At 48.4% G+C, this 20,174-nt stretch overlaps 1 protein-coding gene across 1 annotated transcript in view; it reads left to right on the forward strand.

Annotated features, from left to right (window-relative positions):
• The window catches only part of LOC143775573 (uncharacterized), a 109,025-nt gene that overhangs the window by 10,608 nt on the left and 78,243 nt on the right, over nucleotides 1-20,174 (forward strand). The window contains exons 2-3 of the mRNA XM_077263865.1: nucleotides 16,611-16,838; nucleotides 16,937-17,356. Coding sequence (XP_077119980.1) covers nucleotides 16,611-16,838; nucleotides 16,937-17,356 — 648 coding nt within the window. The remainder of the gene's footprint in view (nucleotides 1-16,610; nucleotides 16,839-16,936; nucleotides 17,357-20,174) is intronic.

Raw genomic sequence — 20,174 nt, forward strand, 5'->3', positions numbered from 1 at the left:
CGGTTCGCGATGACCATGAATCCCAGCCCCGCAGTGTCTTAACATTGTTAAAACACTGCGGGGCTGGGATTCATGGCCTGGCGCAGTACATATGTTCGCCTCTCGCTTGGGTTCTTACACCTGCTTCAGACTATGCAGCGTCAGCTGATCCCTTATCGCATGCCACGGCCATGAAGCCGCACAGTCCGAAGAAGGTGGAAGGAGATGAGGGATAGGCGAAGAAATGCACCGTTCATGCCCGTCAATCACACCCTCGCAGTCCAAATAAATAAGACACCGAGGGGCGTTGTGTGGGGCAAGGCGGCGGCAGAGGCGCAGCCAGCAAAACAATGAGGCCAGAAGACGGGCAGCGCTACCAAGGAGCTTGTTGCGTGTCAATACAAAGGCAAATCACACCTGAGGGACGTTTTAATGGTCTCAGAGGACTCATTTTAGACGTGTTCAGTTCCCCATGGGCAAGGAGAATAAGTTTCCGAGCCACCTTGCACACATGCAGCATTACTGCTGTACAAGGTGGCTGTAAAACATAGAAACACCTGGGGGAGGGGGGACAGGTTCCCTTCAAATTCAGTTCTTGTGTCTGCGTGGCTGTCGCAGGACACGTTGCCGGCTACACAGCAGGGGAACAGCTGGCGGTGCTGGACCCCACTGACACATTGGCTGGTGTTTTTCTCTGTGCAGCTAGCACATCTGGGCCCCAACTGGCGGTGTTAGAGCCCAGGGTCAGCAGGAGGAGGAGGAGCAGGAGGAGGAGCAGGGGGAGGGGAGTGTAGGCCGAAGCCTGCACTGGCGGCAGCTTTGGGTCTGTTGTGTCTGCGTGGCGGTCGCAGGACACGTTGCCGGCTACACAGCAGGGGAACAGCTGGCGGTGCTGAACCCCACTGACACATTGGCTGGTGTTTGGCTCTGTGCAGCTAGCACATCTGGGCCCCAACTGGCGGTGTTAGAGACCAGGGTCAGCAGGAGGAGGAGAGGGAGCAGAGTGTAGGCCGAAGCCTGCACTGGAGCAAGTTGAAAGGGAAACTTTAACCCCCCCCCCCAGGCGTTTGTAGCTGAAAGAGCCATCGTGTACAGCTCTAATGCTGGAAAAGGTAAACTTAGCTCTTTTAATTATGGTCCTTGCACATGCTGAACCTAACACTTATGAAAAGTGTCCCGTCCTACCGTGATACCGTCCGGTAGGTGGAACTTTCCTTTGTGATGTGACGCAGCACAGCCGTCATTCTTACCCCCTTGGCGCCGTGCGCCGCCTCCTCAGCGTTGTTTGAATCAGTCCCGGAGCCTGCGCTGTTAGGTTAGCCCTTGGCCAGGCACACATTTTGCGCTGCCCGTCTTCTGACATCATTTGGTGTCAGGCTGGCTGCGCCTGTGCGGCCGCGCTGGCCGAGATCCCGCCTCGTACTGTCTTCTGATTTAATCCCACTGGGGGCCTGAGATCCGTGGCCATGCGCAGTGCATATTCTCGCCTCTCACTCCCCTCCCTACGGCTTCTTCAGACTGTGCGGTGTCACGGCCGTGGCATGCTATTAGGGACCAGCTGACACCGCACAGTTTGAAGAAGCCGTAGGGAGATGAGTGAGAGGTGGAGGTTCAGATATGCACTGCGCATGTCCATGGATCTCAGGCACCCAGTGGGATGAAATCAGAAGACACTATGAGGCGGGACCTCAGCCAGCGCGGCCGCACAGGCGCAGCCAGCCTGACACCAAATGATATCAGAAGACGGGCAGCGCAAAATGTGTGCCTGGCCAAGGGCTAACCTAACAGCGCTGGCTCCGGGACTGATTCAAACAACGCTGAGGAGGCGGCGCACGGCGCCAAGGGGGTAAGAATGACGGCTGTGCTGCGTCACATCACAAAGGAAAGTTCCACCAACCGGACGGTATCACGGTAGGAGGGGACACTTTTCATAAGTGTTAGGTTCAGCATGTGCAAGGAGCACCACGAAAAGAGGCACTTTTTCCCTTTGCATCATTACTGCTGCACAAGGTGGCTCCTTCAGTAACAAACGCCTGGGGGGGGGGACAGGTTCCCTTAAATTTAACTTGTTGTGCCTGCGTGGCGGTCGCAGTACACGTTGCCGTATACACAGCAGGGGAACAGCTGACGTTACTGAACCCCACTAACACATTGTCGAGGTGTTTGGCTCTGTGCGGACAGCACTTCTGGACGGCAACTAGCGGTGTTGGAGCCCAGGGACAGGTGGAGGAGGAGGAGGTGGAGGAGGTAGGAGGAGGTAGGAGGGATTGCCACACACACAGCAGGGGAACAGCTGACGTTACTGAACCCCAATAACAGAGGAGGGACTGTTGACTGTGCGTACAGCACTACCAGGCAACAACTAGCGGTGTTGGAGCCCAGGGACAGGAGGAGGAGGAGGTGTAGGAGATAGGAGGGATTGCCACACACACAGCAGGGGAACAGCTGACGTTACTGAACCCCAATAACAGAGGAGGGACTGTTGACTGTGCGTACAGCACTACCAGGCAACAACTAGCGGTGTTGGAGCCCAGGGACAGGAGGAGGAGGTGGAGGAGATAGGAGGGATTGCCACACACACAGCAGGGGAACAGCTGACGTTACTGAACCCCAATAACAGAGGAGGGACTGTCGGGACTGTGCGTACAGCACTACCAGGCAACAACTAGCGGTGTTGGAGCCCAGGGACAGGTGGAGGAGGAGGAGGTAGGAGGAGGTAGGAGGGATTGCCACACACACAGCAGGGGAACAACTGACGTTACTGAACCCCAATAACAGAGGAGGGACTGTTGACTGTGCGTACAGCACTACCAGGCAACAACTAGCGGTGTTGGAGCCCAGGGACAGGAGGAGGAGGAGGTGGAGGAGATAGGAGGGATTGCCACACACACAGCAGGGGAACAGCTGACGTTACTGAACCCCAATAACAGAGGAGGGACTGTCGGGACTGTGCGTACAGCACTACCAGGCAACAACTAGCGGTGTTGGAGCCCAGGGACAGGAGGAGGAGGAGGTGGAGGAGATAGGAGGGATTGCCACACACACAGCAGGGGAACAGCTGACGTTACTGAACCCCAATAACAGAGGAGGGACTGTCGGGACTGTGCGTACAGCACTACCAGGCAACAACTAGCGGTGTTGGAGCCCAGGGACAGGAGGAGGAGGAGGTGGAGGAGATAGGAGGGATTGCCACACACACAGCAGGGGAACAGCTGACGTTACTGAACCCCAATAACAGAGGAGGGACTGTTGACTGTGCGTACAGCACTACCAGGCAACAACTAGCGGTGTTGGAGCCCAGGGACAGGAGGAGAAGCAGAGGAACACAATGTAGGCCGAAGCCTGATTGGAGAAAGTAGAAAGGGAACCTTTAACCCCCCCCCAAGGTGTTTGTAGCTGAAAGAGCCAGCTTGTGCAGCAAAAAAGATGCAAAAGGAAAAGGTGGCTCTTTTCATGATGCTCCTTGCAAACACAGAACTTAACACTTATAAAATGTGTCCCCTGATACCGTGTGACCGTCCCGGAGGTGGGACTTTCCTTCGTAATATGACGCAGCACAGCCGTCATTCCTACCTCCTTGGCGCCGTTCCCCGGCTCCTCAGCGTTGTTTGATTCCGTCCCGGAGCCTGCGCTGTTATGTTATCCCTTGGCCAGGCACACTTAGCGCTGCCCATCTTCTGACATCATTTGGTGTCAGGCTGGCTGCGCCTGTGCGGCCGCGCTGGCCGAGAGCCCGCCTCGCAGTGTCGTCTAATGTAATCCCACCGCGGGCCTGGGATCCGTGGCCATGCGCAGTGCATATCCTCGCCTCTCACTCCCCTCCCTACGTCTTCTTAAGACTGTGCGGTGTGACGGCCGTGGCATGCTATTAGGGACCAGCTGACACCGCACAGTCAGAAGAAGCCGTAGGGAGATGAGTGAGAGGTGTAGGTTCAGATATGCACTGCGCATGTCCATGGATCTCAGGCCCCCAGTGGGATGAAATCAGAAGACACTGCGAGGCGGGCTCTCGGCCAGCGCGGCCGCACAGGCGCAGCCAGCCTGACACCAAATGATGTCAGAAGACGGGCAGCGCTAAGTGTGCCTGGCCAAGGGATAACATAACAGCGCAGGCTCCGGGACGGAATCAAACAACGCTGAGGAGCCGGGGCACGGCGCCAAGGGGGTAGGAATGACGGCTGTGCTGCGTCATATTACGAAGGAAAGTCCCACCTCCGGGACGGTCACACGGTATCAGGGGACACATTTTATAAGTGTTAAGTTCTGCGTGTGCAAGGAGCTAAACAAAAATAGCTACCTTTTCCTTGTGCAGCATTACTGCTGTACAAGGTGGCTCTTTCAGTAACAAACGCCTTGGGGGGGGGGGGGGGACAGGTTCCCTTACATTTCAGTTGTTGTGTCAGCGTGGCGGTCGCAGGACACATTGCCGGCTACACAGCTGGGGATCAGCTGACGTTACTGAAACCCAATAACACTGGGTCGTATGTTTTGACTGTGCAGACGGCACTTCTGAGCCTCAACTGGCGGTGTTGGAGCCCAGGAATTTAAGTTCAGGTGGTAGAAAGATGAACACAACAGGAGACCTGGATACTGTAGACAGTCACCTAATTATTTAATCAGGAAGAGGAGTGGCAAATTCCTGCGAGATCCAGGCCTTGTTCATTTTCAGGAAAGTAAGCGGTCAACGTTATCGGAGGATAGTCGCATGCGACGGTCAGTTAGTACACCACCTGCAGCACTAAAGACACGTTCCGATAATACACTGGCCGCAGGGCAAGACAGCACCTCCAATGCATACTGGCTTAGCTCTGGCCATGTATCCAGCTTTGAGACCCAAAACTTGAAAGGGGAAGAGCCGTCTGTGAGTACAGCAAGAGGGCAAGACATGTAGTCTGTCACCATCTGACGGAACCGTAGCCTCCTGCTGACTGGAGCCGTCTGTGATGGTGTAGACTTTTGTGGCGGGCACAGAAAACTGTGCCACAGTTGGGCCATACTGGTCTTGCCTTGGGCAGAGGCACTGCTTCTGCTCCCTCTTTGTGCAGAGCCTCCACCACTGCCTGGACGCACTGAGCTGCTTTGGAATGCACTAGCAGCACTTCTCTCACTTGGAATGGAGAAGATGATGGAATTCACCAGTGTGTCTTGGTACTCCCGCATTTTTCGCTCCCGGTTCAACGGTGTGATGACTGGCTTTCTACGTTGTCCCGGTAGCGAGGATCGAGGAGGGTGAACACCCAATATTCAGACATGTTGAGAATGTGGGCGATGCGGCGGTCGTTTCTCAGGCACTGCAGCATGTAATCCACCATGTGCTGCAGACTGCCAACTGCCCAAGAAACGCTGTCCCCTGCTGGAGGCGTGATCTCTGCCCGCTCGTCATCACCCCACCCTCGCTGTACACACTGACTACTGGACAATTGTGTAACTCCCTCCTCTGGACGGATGTCTTCCTCCTCCATTGACTCCTCCTCATCCTCCTCACAAACTGTCCCCTGCCTACGCGTTTGTGAGGAACCACGTGGCGCTGACTGTCCAGAAGATGATGGAAATGCTGAATCCTCATCCTCCACCTCTTCCACAACATCATCCCTTAGCGCTTGCAGTGATTTTTCAAGCAGGCAGATAAGGGGGACAGTCATGCTGACTAGTGCATCATCTGCACTCGCCATCCGCGTGGAATAATCGAAGGGACGCAAAACCTGGCAGACGTCATTCATAGTGGCCCACTCTGTGGTTGTGAAGTCTGTACGGCGCTGACTGCGACTTCTTTGCGCCTGAAGCAGCTGGTACTCCATTACAGCTTGCTGCTGCTCACACAACCGCTCCAAAATATGTAACGTGGAATTCCACCTGGTAGGTAGGTCACATATGATGCGATGTTCCGGCAGGCGGTGTCGGCGCTGCAGAGCCGCAATGCGCGCTTTTGCCATGCTGGAACGCCGCAAGTGAGCACACTCTAGGTGGACCTTGTGCAGCAGTGCATCAAGATCCGGATAGTCCCTCAGAAAACTCTGCACGACCAAATTGAGCACATGTGCCAGACATGGGATGTGAGTGAGGTTGCCGAGGCCCAGAGCTGCCACCAGATTTCGGCCATTATCACACACTACCATGCCTGGCTGGAGATTCGCTGGCACAAACCACACATCGCTCTCCTGCTTGATGGCATTCCAGAGCTCCTGCGCTGTGTGGCTTCGATTCCCCAAATAAATTAATTTCAAGACGGCCTGTTGACGTTTGGCCACGGCTGTGCTCATGTCAGTCGTAACAGGTACACGTTCATCACGGGTCCATGTGGAGGTGGACTGTGACGGCTCCTGCAGCGATGATTCTGAGGAACTGGTGTAGGAGGAGGAGTCAATGCGTACAGAATGGATTCCTGCAATCCTTGGAGTGGGCAGGACACGTCCTGCGCCACTCGCACGGTCTGTACCCGGCTCAACGACATTAACCCAATGGGCAGTGAGGGAAAGGTATCGCCCCTGTCCATGTTGACTGGTCCACGCATCGGTGGTGAGGTGGACCTTGCTACTGACGGCGTTCAGTAGCGCGTGTTTTATGTGTCCCTCCACATGCTTGTGCAGGGCAGGGACGGCTTGCCTGCTGAAGTAAAAGCGGCTGGGCACATTGTACTGTGGGACTGCCAATGACATCAAGTCACGGAAGCTGTCAGTCTCCACCAGCCTGAATGACAGCATTTCCAGTGACAGAAGTTTGGCAATGCCTGCAGTCAGAGCCTGTGCTCGTGGGTGGTTTGACGAGAAAGGCCGCCTTTTCTCCCATGCCTGTACTACCGATGGCTGTAGACTGGGCTGGGAGTGTGTGGATGACTGGGAAAGTGGTGCTGCGGGTGGAATTACAGCGGGTCTCTGGACAACAGGGCCAGAGGTTCTTCCACGGCGATCCTGGGAGGAAGCCGAACCAGCTGCGTGTGAGCTGGAGGAAGAGGCAACACGAGCTGAAGAGGTGGTAGCTGCCGCTGTTGGTTGGCCTAGCTCTTCAGTGTGTTTTTCTAACTCCGCCGGGTGCCTGGTGCGCACATGTTTCCACATGTTGGAGGTATTGAGGTTGCTGACATTTCGACCTCTTTTGACTTTGTGATGACACACCTTGCATTTGACATAGCAAATGTCAGCTGCAACTGTGTCAAAAAAGGACCAGGCACTGCAAGTCTTGGGAGCGCCCTTTTTGGCTTTTGGAAGAGACATGCTCCTAACGGCTGCCAAAGCGGAGGCTGCAGGATCCGCAGTCTTCCCCCTCCCTCTCCCCTTCGGGGAATCTCTTCCTCAGAGCTGCTCCCACCACCTTCCTGTCCCTCACGCCAAGATGGGTCAAGGACCTCATCATCTACACTACCCTCTGCCCCCAACTGCTCCTCCTGGGTAGTCTCAGCAGCAGAGCACGCACCAGTAAGTGGCACCTGAGTGTCATCATCAGCTGATGCGGCCTGCGATGTGGTGACCGGAGCCACTGGCCCACCCGCCTCTTCAGAGGAAGAGAGAAAAAGCTGTTGGGCATCACTGCACCCTGCCTCTTCTTCCATTTCTCCAATGCTGCTTGGCTGGCCCCCTGTTTCCAAGCCAAGAGATTCAGAGAACAGAAGTAGAGACGGCTCCTGTCCTGGGCTCTCTGTCTGCCTGGGCAATTTGGCAGGTGGTGAAGAGACAGATGGCTGCTCTCCAGTGCTCTGTGTCTGAGAGGATGTGGCACTAGTTGATGCATTAGCTGCCATTCATCCGACAATGGCTTCAATTTGTTCTTCACGCAGCAGCGGTGTACGGCGCTCTGCGACAAAGCTGCGCATGAATGACTGTTCCCTTGTGAAAGTGGGTGCTGATGAGTCACCGGTGCCCGCAGCGGGCACAGAATCCCCACGTCCCCTCCCTGCTCCGCGCCCACGCCCACGCCCACGTGCCTTACTCACTGCCTTCTTCATCTTGGGTGACTGATAAAGATAAGCAGAAAAGTACTAACGGCTTTGTGTGCTTATTCCTGAACAACTCCTCCTAACAGGTATAAGAAACACTAATTTTCTAAAGTGTGGACTAGACTTTAATATGAGCTAATGTGGCCTACAGAAATGTAAAGTGGTGTCACTGGTGTGTTTGGTGAACTTTATTATTTATTTATTTTTTGGGGGCTGAACTGACAACAGATAGAGCTGCAGTCACACGGAGACCGTGCAGACAGCCGTAAACGGCGCTGCAAGGCCCAAAAACCCTCCTCTACGATATCCTATGTAGTGTTTTTCCACAAATTAGCTGGAGACGGGTGGAAAGACACTAATAGGAATTTTTTGAAAAAATGTGCAGCAGCCTGCACTACTTAAAACAAAATGAAAATTGATTTGGCGGTATGACGCAGTGAACAACCCTGAGCTGGAGACAACCAGGCTACGGCTGCTCACAGACTACAGGGCGAGCTGCAGTCACACGGAGACCGTGCAGACAGCCGTAAACGGCGCTGCAAGGCCAAAAAACCCTCCTCTACGTTATCCTATGTAGTGTTTTTCCTCAAATTAGCTGGAGACAGGTGGAAAGACACTAATAGGATTTTTTGTTAAAAATTAGCAGCAGACTACACTACTTGGAAAAAAAAAAAAAAAAAAGAACAGTATGAGGCAATGAACCACCCTCCCTGAACTGAATACAACCAGCTATGGATGGCCTATGTGGCTGCACTCAGACTAGAGAGTGGGCTGCACTCACACACACACACACACACACAGACCTTGCAGATCGCTGTGAAAACAGCGCTACAAGGCAAAAGCAAGGTGAATAGTAGGTGAACACAGCGGTTGCTAAATTAGCCTTTGGAAAGCACAAAGAAGCAAATCGCTATCTCTAAACTGGCCCTCAGTCAGCAAACAGCGTCCTGTCACTAACTGAATTCACAGCAGAGTGATCGCAAAATGGCGCCAGCGACTTTTAAACTGCATCATGACATCATTTCAGCAGCCAATCACAGCCATGCCAGTAGTTTCATGCCCTCCATGCTGAACAGGATGTGCCCACACTTGAAATCATTCTCATTGGCTGAATTTGTGCATTTTGAATCTGGGAACTTCCGATACCGGTATCCGATACGCGGCAAGTATCGGAATCCCGGTATCGGAACTCCGATACCGCAAGTATCGGCCGATACCCGATACTTGCGGTATCGGAATGCTCAACACTAATTATCATTGCTGTCCCCGATGGGGCTCACAATCTAAACTCCCTATCAGTATGTCTTTGGAATGTGGGAGGAAACCGGAGTGCCCGGAGGAAACCCACGCAAACACGGAGAGAACATACAAACTCTTTGCAGATGTTGTCCAAGGTGGGATTAGAACCCAGGACTTTGCTAACCACTGCGCCACCGTGCTGCCATAACTAGTCAGATGAGTACTGGGTAACACAAATTCAACATTTGATAGCATTATATTGTCATCTCTGGTATTATTAGAAATTCAAGGAGTCACACATTTCAAAAAAAGTAAATCGAGAAATACCTGAGAATAATAGCTCTCATCTTTTAAGATGAAATTTAATCTTGTATATAAAGGTAAATATAATTGAGAGACAGTGGAAGAGTGAAATGAGCGGCACCTCCACAGGTGAGATAAAAGCACTATTTTATTTTCTTTAAACTGTAAAACTTGAAATACAAAGATAAATAACTGACGCATTTCTGGCATCCCAGACGCCCTAAGGCTATGTGTACACGATGCGTTTTTGATGCATTTTTGCATCGTTTTTTTCTAAGCGGAAATGGTCCAAAAACGCTATGGAATCCTTATGCAAGCTAATTCAATGACAATCCTGAAGTGTTGTACACATGATCAGTAAATTTCCTTGAGTATTTGCAGTGCGTTTTTTTCTGCAGCATGTCCATTCTTTTCGCATTTTTGCAGCGTTTCTGCACCCATTGATTTCAATTGAGTCAGTCAAATCTGAAGCAAAAATGCAAAAATATGTTTGCGAATTTGCTGAGTTTTTGCTTTGCGTTTTATTGGCTTCCTATGGTGTTTCTCACACTGTCATCTGTGTGACAACGTGGGAAACACCAACGCGGTAAGACCGTTGGTAAGAGCGCTTTGGGGTAACGCTGTCAACGTGACCCCGCAGCTGTTACTGTCACCCGCTGTAATGTTACCACTGGTACTGTCAGTCAGAGCGCTGCAGGGTCATGCAGTCAGATATCAGCGTGAGACCACAGCTGTGACCCGCAGGCGTGGGCTGATGAGACTACTGCTCCCATCAGACTATGTCTGCTGTCACTGATAACAGTGACAGCAGGTGCCCCTGATGAGAGAAGTAGTCTCATCTACTGGCACCTGTGCTCACAGTAAAAAAAAAAATAGTTACATACATATTCAAATAAAAATTAAAACCCATTATACTCACCTAACACCAAATCCCTGATGCCCTCGTCTCCTAGAAATAATGTAAAATAATAAACCACCATATGCTCACCTGCCCGCAGTAGTCCAGGTAATCCAGAGGGTCCTGTTGTGAACTGTATTTCTTGGCTCCCTCTTGTGATCACTAGCGGTATGACACTTGGATTGTCTTTCTCCAGGTTGGTACCCACCTGGTTCGTTAGGCCTTGGGTGTTCCTATTTAGACTTCCTGGAAACTCAGTCTAGTGCCTGGAATCGATGTAGTCAGTCTATGTCTGTTTGCTCCTGACTCCTGGTCTCCTGCTTTTTGCAAGATAAGCTAAGTCCTGCTTTCTTATTTTTGTTTATTCGCATTGCTGCTATTTTGTCCCAGCCTGTTACAATGTGATTCCCGATTTTTGCTGGAAGCTCTAGGGGGCTGATATTCTCCCCCCACACCGTTAGTCGGTGCGGGGGTTCTTGGATATTCAGCGTGGATATTTTTGTAGGGTTTTTGCTGACCGCATAAGTTCTCTTCCTATTTTCTGCTATTAATTAGTGGGCCTCTCTTTGCTAAATCTAGTTCATACTTACGTTTGTCTTTTCTTCTTACCTCACCGTTATTATTTGTGGGGGGCTTGTATCATAACTTTGGGGGTCTTTCTCTTGAGGCAAGCGAGGTCTTATTTTCTCTGAAAGGGTTAGTTAGTTCTCCGGCTGGTGCGAGACGTCTAGAATCAACGTAGGTACGTTCCCTGGCTACTTATAGTTGTTGCGCTAGGATCAGATATACGGTCAGCCAAGTTACCACCTCCCTATGAGCTGGTTTTTGTGTTTGTGGACTTAGCTGGAACTTCTGAGATCCTCTACCACTAGGATCATAACAGGGTCCCACAGCAATCTCACGTGTAGAACAGTCACATCGGGAGATGTGACCGCTCTATCAAGCCGCCGGCAATACACTGTGGGAGCGATTACCTCCTGTTAGTGTATCACTGAGCTGCCATGATAGAGTTCACCGGAGTTCATCAGCTCCGGTGCTATCACTTACGACGGCAACGCTGCATGAGAACTTGCTCACGGCAGCTCAGTGCTATACACTGCTTGAGCGATTACCTCCTGTCAGTGTATCGCTGGCTGTCTTTGAGAGCTGTCACATCAGTGACTGCTCTCAAAGTGATCAGGATCATCATGGGACATTATGGATTATCTTCTCAGTGGACAGGTGAGGAATATTGTGGTTTGAAAAACAAAACAAACTCACTGGCGCTCCTCCAATTGGGAGTGAAAAAGTGGTGAGAAGGGGGAAAAGAGGAGAGCTGCTGGTGATATGACAGGGTCTGTGTACCACCCTGTCCAAGAATATGGAAATAGATTGCATAAGAAGTTATCACCACGCTTAGAGAAATAAAGGGCTGGATATTTAGGCACTGTATTTGCTGTTATTGTGACTAGTCCAATGCATCAACATGACCATACAAGCATATAAGGTATATATATCCTTAAAACAGCTATGTCCAGCTATTGCCCAACATAAATGCTCCCATTCACTTCCAAACTCTTGGAGCAGCATGTCCACGCTGAACTTTCCTCCCACCTCTCATCTAACTTGCTCTTTGATAATCTACAATCTTGTTTCCACACCCTCACTCAACTGAGACTGCCCTGACCATAATCACTAACGACCTTCTTACAGCTAAAGCTAACGGACAATACTCTGTACTCCTCCTCCTAGACCTGTCCTCTGCTTTCGACACAGTTGACCACTGCCTCCTACTACAGATCCTCTCCTCCTTTGGCACCAAAGACCTCACCCTATCCTGGATCTCCTCATACCTTTCCAACCGCACATTCAGCGTCTCCCACTCCCACACTACCTCCTCATCCCACCCTCTCTCTGTTGGAGTCCCCCAAGGCTCTGTTCTAGGACCCCTACTCTTCTCAATCTATACAGTCAGCCTGGGACAACTCAAAGTCCCATGGATTCCAGTACCATCTTTATGCTGATGACACTCAGATCTACCTTTCTGGCCCAGACATCACCTCCCTGCTGTCCAGAATCCCGGAGTGTCTATCAGCCATATCCTCCTTCATCTCCTCTCGCTTCCTCAAACTCAATGTGGACAAATCTGAACTCATCATCTTTCCTCCATCTCATAGATCTTCCTTACCTGACCTATCACAGTAAAGGACATCACACTTTTCCCCATACCGGAAGTCCGCTGCCTCGGAGTAACCCTTGACTCTGCCCTGTCCTTCAAACCGCACATCCAAGCTCTTTCCACCTCCTGTTGCCTTCAGCTCAAAAATATCTCCAGAATCCGTCCTTTCCTCAACCGTCAATCTACTAAAATTCTTGTGCATGCCCTCATCATCTCCCGCCTTGACTACTGCAACATTCTTTTTTGTGGCCTCCCTGCTAACACCCTTGCACCTCTCCAGTCCATCCTTAATTCTGCTGCCTGACTAATTCATCTCTCTCCTCGCTACTCCTCCGCTTCCCCCTCTGCAAATCTCTTCACTGGCTCCCATTCCCTCAGCGTATCCAGTTCAAATTACTAATACTGACCTACAAAGCCATCCATAACCTGTCTCCTCCATATATCTCTGAACTAATCTCCCGATATCTTCCCTCACGTAATCTCCGGTCCTCCCAAGACCTCCTTCTCTCCTCCACACTAATTCTCTCCTCACCCAACTGCCTCCAAAACTTCTCCCAAATATCCCCATCCTCTGGAATTCTTTGCCCCAGCACGTCCAACTATCAACCACATTCAGATCCTTCAGACGGAACCTGAAAACCCACCTCTTCAGGAAAGCCTACAGCCTGCACTGACCCTGCTGCCTCCTCACCACTACCAAAGCTACTGCCTCATCAACACCGGAGCTCCTCCAACCCTCAACCTATTGTCTCCATCCCCACCATCCTGTAGAATGTAAGCCCGCAAGGGCAGGGTCCTCGCCCCTCTGTATCAGTCTGTAATTGTTAATTTGCTTACTGTAAGTGATATCTGTAATTTGTATGTAACCCCTTCTCATGTAGTGCACCATGGAATCAATGGTGCTTCATAAATAAATAATAATAATAATAGTGTACCACAACCTCAAAACCTGCAGCTGGGCAGGGGTTGTACTATAAGATCCTTAACTTCTTTGTAGATAGAGTGAAAGGGATAAAGCTATGACCACCAATCCATGACACGCCGCTTTTTCCCCTTACTTGTATAATGGGTTTCTACAGGATATTATAGATGGATACCCTCTTCTATTCTTTATCACAACTTCCCCTGATGAGTATTTAAAATGAAAGCTTTTGGAAGAAGAAATTTTGGGGTGACGGTATGGATCTTGACTGGTGACTCAGTTTGGGGTAATGTAAGGTTACAATAAGTGGTACATCCCGCATAATACAGTATATGACATCAGTTATAAGGATCTCCGTTTCTTTTATTGGAGGAACAAAAGAATATGAGGTGAGATCGTTCCTTTTACTCATAACATGGTGTGTTACTTTTTGTCCACAAGTGGTCGGTCAAGTGTTATTGCTTCTATACATTAGTATCGTTGGAAACATGTGCCTCTTTGATAACTATACTCTTGGCACTCTCTGTATCACATTTATTGTGGATTAATCTACTTAGTTGCATTACTACACAGGTTTTATGTAACTTCTGTAACAACATCGTAGATTTACCCTATTAGTAATGTTAGCATGTAGTTTAGTGTTTATTAGTGTTTTCAAATTTTGGTTTATCATTATCAGGTGTTTTTCAACACCATGTTTAAACATTATTATTAAAAGTTAAATTTTAACTATTGGTCCCACCCTACTTGTCATACATAGAGTGAAAGGGGAGGAAAGATGTCAATGTTAATAAACTTACTTGTCTAGTCAGTGGTGATATAGCGTATTGTAGTGGCAGAAGCAATGCCTGTCTCAAGAGGTGTCAGCACTGCTCAGGGCTGTAATGTGTAGCGGAACCTCCAGTACAGGATGATGCAGGATGCAGTTGGGGTCAGAAGGTGATGTAGGAGCGTCCTCCCCTCAAGATGATCCTCCTGGCTGGCCACAGAGAACCGCCAGCTTCTGGCATGCCCTGGCCGGAAGCAACGCCGAGGCTGTGGCAGGGTGCGAGAGGGGCGTGGCAAAAATCGTGACGTCACTGGGCTGATGGACAAGTGCGCGAGGGGGCGCCAAAACTGCCCAACGCATTTCGAAGAAGGAACGCATCCTTCCCCATCATTGTCCTTTCCATCGCCATCATCATTGTCTTCTCCCCCACCATCCCAATCATTAGCCATTCCATGACCTCCATCATTTCCTCCTCCCATGCCACCCCCATCATTGCCCTTTCCACCACCACCATCATTGACTTTTCCCCACCACCCCATCATTACCCATTCCACCACCTCCATCATTGCCTCCTCCCCACCATCCCATCATTGTCCTTTCCACTGCCATCATCATTGTCTTCTCCCCACCAACTCCATCATTACCCATTCCATGACCTCCATCATTTCCTCCTCCCCCACCAACCCCATCATTGTCCTTTCCACCACCACCATCATTGTCTTTCCCCACCACCCCATCATTGCCCATTCAACCGCCTTCATCATTTCCTCCTCCCAAACCACCCCATCATTGCTTTCTCCCCCACCACCCCTATCATTTTCCTCTCCATAAACCCAATCATTGCCTTCTGCCCCATCACCCCCATCATTGCCCTCTCCTCCACCTACACACCCACAGACACACACAGCACCATTCACCTCTCTGCATACACACACACATACACACACCACCTCTGCATATCCTGAAGTCGTACCATCACTGGCAGCGTCCTGTCTCGCACAGCCGCTGTGCTGAATGATGATGTCATTCAGCCGCTGCTGTGTAATACAGGAAGCGCGGGCAGGAAGCCGGATGGATCCATTCCATTCCCTGCCCGCCGCACATGAGGGCAATCTGGCCAGGGGCCCCCTGGAGCCTCCGGGCTGGATAAGCTGGCCAGATTGCCCTTATTATTAGCTACCCTGCAGGGGCCCCCCATTGCCTCCAGGCGGTATGTCCGCCCATGCACCTCGTCATTGGGACTGCTCCCCCCACCATATGCAGTGACTGCAGTTTGCTGCGCACCTATAAGACGACACCCATCATATAAGGCAACCCCCGACTTTTGAGAAGATTTTATATTTTAACTGGAAAAGTTGGGGGTCATCTTATACGTCGTCTTATATGTTGGAAAATATGGTATATATCTTGAAAACAAATCCCCTTCTGCAGGCAGGCGCCAGCAGTGGCGCCTGCTCTGAAGCATGATCGCATATATAATGTGTATGTAACTCATTTCTTTTATGTTATCCTTAAATTCCTAAAAAAAAAGGAAAAAATCTGTTTGAAAATGGCACCGGCCAAGCCTGCGCAGTAACAGCTTTCGGCGATCGCTGATAGATGCTACTGCGCAGGCGCTGGTGGCGCCATCTTGGAGGAGGAATTTTTTTTACTTTAGGAAGATGGCGCCGCCTGCACAGTAACAGCTATCAGTGATCACCAATAGCTTCTATTGCGCAGGCACTGGTGACTCTTATTAGAGAAAAAAATTCCTCCCCCAAGATGGTGCTGCCGGCGTCTGTGCATTATTCCTGAGGAAAACCAGCTGCCAATAATTCTGCGCACCTTGATAAAGGGCATTGACATCCTTAGTCCTCACCTCCATCATAACACAAATACACATCACCTGATCTGCTTTATCCAATAAGCATTCAAGTTTATATCTTGAAGGCCGGCGTCACACTGGCGTTTTAAATGGCCGAGTGCAATGCGATAAAAAATCGCATTGCACTCGGACCAATGTTCAGCTATGGGGCAGCTCCCACCAGCCGACTTTTAGTCGGCCGTTTTCCTCGGTCCGAGGAAAACTCTCGGCTCACTCGCACCCATATAAGCCTATGGGTGCGAGTGAGACAGCGCACATCACTTGGATATCATCCGAATGATGTGCGTTATAAGCGGACCCCAGCAATGGAGGAGATGGAGAAATTCATTTCTCCGCCTCCTCCGCATCTGTGCTCCGATCCTCCCTGTGCGAGAGAATCGGAGCACAGACGCATTACACTCGGCTCCTGCTCTGCTGCGAGCAGGAGCCGAGTGTCATTAGCATATCGCATGCGATGATCTCGCATCGGATGCAATACGCTAGTGTGATGCCGGCCGAAGTTGGAAAATCTGCATAAAAACTAACAGCCAGCTTTGTATATTTTGCAGCATATTCAGATGTTCTACTTAAAGAGAACAGTGGGGATCTCACCTGCAATGAGTCAGGAGAAGAAATGTACAAATATGATGGATATTTCTTTGAACCTACTCACAAAGGGTATGAGGTCACATCTGATGGTGGAATATTTACTTGTGACGAACATAAAACTAATCCTACAACGCCAGGAAATGTGAGTTGTAAATCCCACACAATATCAATTTTCCTGCCAATTTTAGGTAAGTGACATATTTTATATGAACATAGAAGATGATAAACATAAAAGGCATTCTTTATTTGTTATTTGTTAATTTTTAATTATTTTTTGTTCTTGCAGAAGTTGTAAAGCCGACAGTCATGAAAAGAAAGGTTGGGAAAAATGTCAGCTTCCCAAATCAGTTTACTGATACTGGATCATTCACTTTATTGTGGATATTTAAGAGTGAAAATCTCTCAAAGTGCATATTTTCAGCTGCGGTAATAAAAACAGTTGAGTACTTTGGCTCTGAAGTGAATAAACTGTGCTGTTCTACTGATGATGACATAAAAGACAACGAAAAAGTTTTGTTTCGAAATCAAACATCATTGAGTGAGTCCAATCAGAATTTTCATCTGGAACTTGTTAATCTTACAATCTTGGACAGTGGAGAATATACATGTATCAAGAATTTCCATGATAAAAATAAACAGAAATGGGAGATCCTAAATAAATATTCACTTGAAGTAACAGGAGATGAAGATCCATTAATTACACCAGGTATGTTCAGCTCCGCAGGGCTACTAGCCCATCCTTTAGCCATTGGTTTATTATAGCTTAGTGCAGTACTGTCTGTCACCATGTTATGATATTGATCTATGGTATCTTCTTCTCCATGAGATTATAATCGATATGTACAAATATGACATTTTAGCAGCTCTTTTCAATTTCCTGTCTTTTGAAGCTTGCACGTTTGCATTTTTTAAGGGGCATATTGGAAAATAATGTAATTGTACATACACATTCACCTATGACTAGGCATACACAGTCATTTTTTACCCCTATACTTGCAGCATACAATGCATTAATCTATACAGTATGCTTCATATGGTCTTAAAGAGCAAATGGATGCATTGGGGTTAGGAGCGTTGTTTTTGGCACAGGTCTTCCTTGTTTACTAAGCTTTACAATTTGGCTTAATTAAAATTATTCTGTGGCCTAAATGTACCCCACAGCAATGTAAAGATGATTCAGATAAGCAGATATGGCAAATACATTTCCCCTATTGTAATGCACTACAGTTCTCTGCATTAGAAGTGTGTAACAATGATTTAGTTCTTTAGTATGTTTCTTTATAAAGTAGTTCAGTAATTATTGTAGACGTAATGCCCCTCCATGCTGTGACATCGTTGTGGGACCCATCCATAGTTTCCCGCATAGTTTCTGACTTAAGGATTTTCCATGCACATTATCCAGCCCAATGAAAAATTACATTTTTTTGCTGCTGCTTTTCATATTCAGCAGCCACATTAATTGCCTTCAGATTGGTGGTTGTCCAGATACTGAGATCTCCACCAATCACTCAGTAGACCCCAAAGAGCATGTAGCTAAGCAGACAAGAGCACACCGCTCCACTCTGAACGCTCATACAGCGCTAAGAACCCTGTACTTTCTATTGAATCTGTACTCCACTCTGTGTGAGCTCAGACAAGAGCTGTGCCCATAGATCGAAGCAGCCATTTATACAGCTCTGGCAAAAATTTAAGAGACCACTGCAAAATTTTCATTTTGTCTTATTTTTCTTTTTATAGGTATATTTTTGAGTAAAATGTAAATTGTTCTTTTATTCTATAAACTACTGACAACAGGTCTCCGAAGTTCCAAGCAATACATTTTGTATTTATTTTCTGAAAACGAGAAATGGTCAAAATAACAAAAAAATGCATAGCTTGCAGACCTCAAAAAATGCAAATAAAAAAGTTAATAATCATTTAGAAACAATACTAATGGTTTAAACTCAGGAAGACTTCAGAAATCAATATTTTGTGGAATCACCATGATTTTTAGTCACAGCTTTCATGTGTCTTGGCATGCTTTCCCCCAGTCTTTCACACTGCTTTTGGGTGACCTTATGCCACTCCTGGTACAAAAATTTAAGCAGTTCTTCTTTCTTTGATGGCTTGTGACTATCCATCTTCCTTTTGATTACATTCCAGAGGTTTTCAATGGGGTTCAAGTCTGGAGATTGGGCTGGCCATGACAGGGATTTGATGTGGTGGTCCTTCATCCACACCTTGATTGACCTAGCTGTGTGGCATGGCACATTGTCCTGCTGGAAAAAACAGTCTTCAGAGTTGGGGAACATTGCCTGAGCAGAAGGAATCAACTGTTTTCCAGGATAACCTTATATGCGGCTTGATTCAAACGTCCTTCGCAAAGATTAACCTGCCCAATTCCAGCCTTGCTGTAGCATCCCCAGATCAACACCTGGTCGTCTTATGGTTAGACGGAGACCTGGAGAGGCGTAGAAGCCACAGTGTCTTGCATCCACTGTGAAATTTGGTGGAGTATCGGTGATAATCTGGGGAAGTTTTAGCAAGGCTGGAATTGGGCAGGTTAATCTTTGCGAAGGGCGTATGAATCAAGCCGCATACAAGGTTATACTGGAAAAACAGTTGATTCCTTCTGCTCAGGCAATGTTCCCCAACTCTGAGGACTGGCTTTTCCAGCAGGACAACGTGCCGTGCCACACAGCTAGGTCAATCCAGGTGTGGATGAAGGACCACCACATCAAATCCCTGTCATGGCCAGCCCAATCTCCAGACCTGAACCCCATTGAAAACCTCTGGAATGTAATCAAGAGGAAGATGGATAGTCACAAGCCATCAAAGAAAGAAGAACTGCTTACATTTTTGTACCAGGAGTGGCATAAGGTCACCCAAAAGCAGTATGAAAGACTGGTGGAAAGCATGCCAAGACACATCTAAGCCGTGGTTAAAAATCATGGTTATTCCACAGAATATTGATTTCTGAACTCATCCTGAGTTAAAACATAAGTATTGTTGCTTCTAAATGATTATTAACTTGTTTTTTTTTTTTGCATTATTTGAGGTCTGCAAGCAATGCATTTTTTTGTTATTTTGACCATTTCTCATTCTCAGAAAATAAATAGAAAATTTATTGCTTGGAACTTCAGAGACATGTTGTCAGTAGTTTACAGAATAAAACAACAATTTACATTTTACTCAAAAATATATCTATAAAGAGAAAAATCAGACAAACTGAAAATTTTGCAGTGGTCTCTAAATTTTTGGCAGAGCTGTTTATTAAGAAAAATGTGAATTTATCTGGAATAACACATCGAATCGCAGATATTAAAGGGTTTGTCCAGTTTTTTTATTACTTGCATGCAATTGTCGTTCACACCATGTTCACACGTTCAGTATGTGGTCGGAATTTTACTTCAGTGTCAGTAAGCCCAAACCAGGATTTTGTGTCACTTACTATTATGTAAATATGACAGGTTCTCTTCCTGACAAGATAGAGGATTTTGTGGATGTAGTCCGCTCTGCCGATCCTCTATCTTGTCAAATCTGAT

The sequence above is a fragment of the Ranitomeya variabilis genome, chromosome 5 (genome assembly GCF_051348905.1).
Source record: "Ranitomeya variabilis isolate aRanVar5 chromosome 5, aRanVar5.hap1, whole genome shotgun sequence".
Classification (NCBI taxonomy): domain Eukaryota; kingdom Metazoa; phylum Chordata; class Amphibia; order Anura; family Dendrobatidae; genus Ranitomeya; species Ranitomeya variabilis.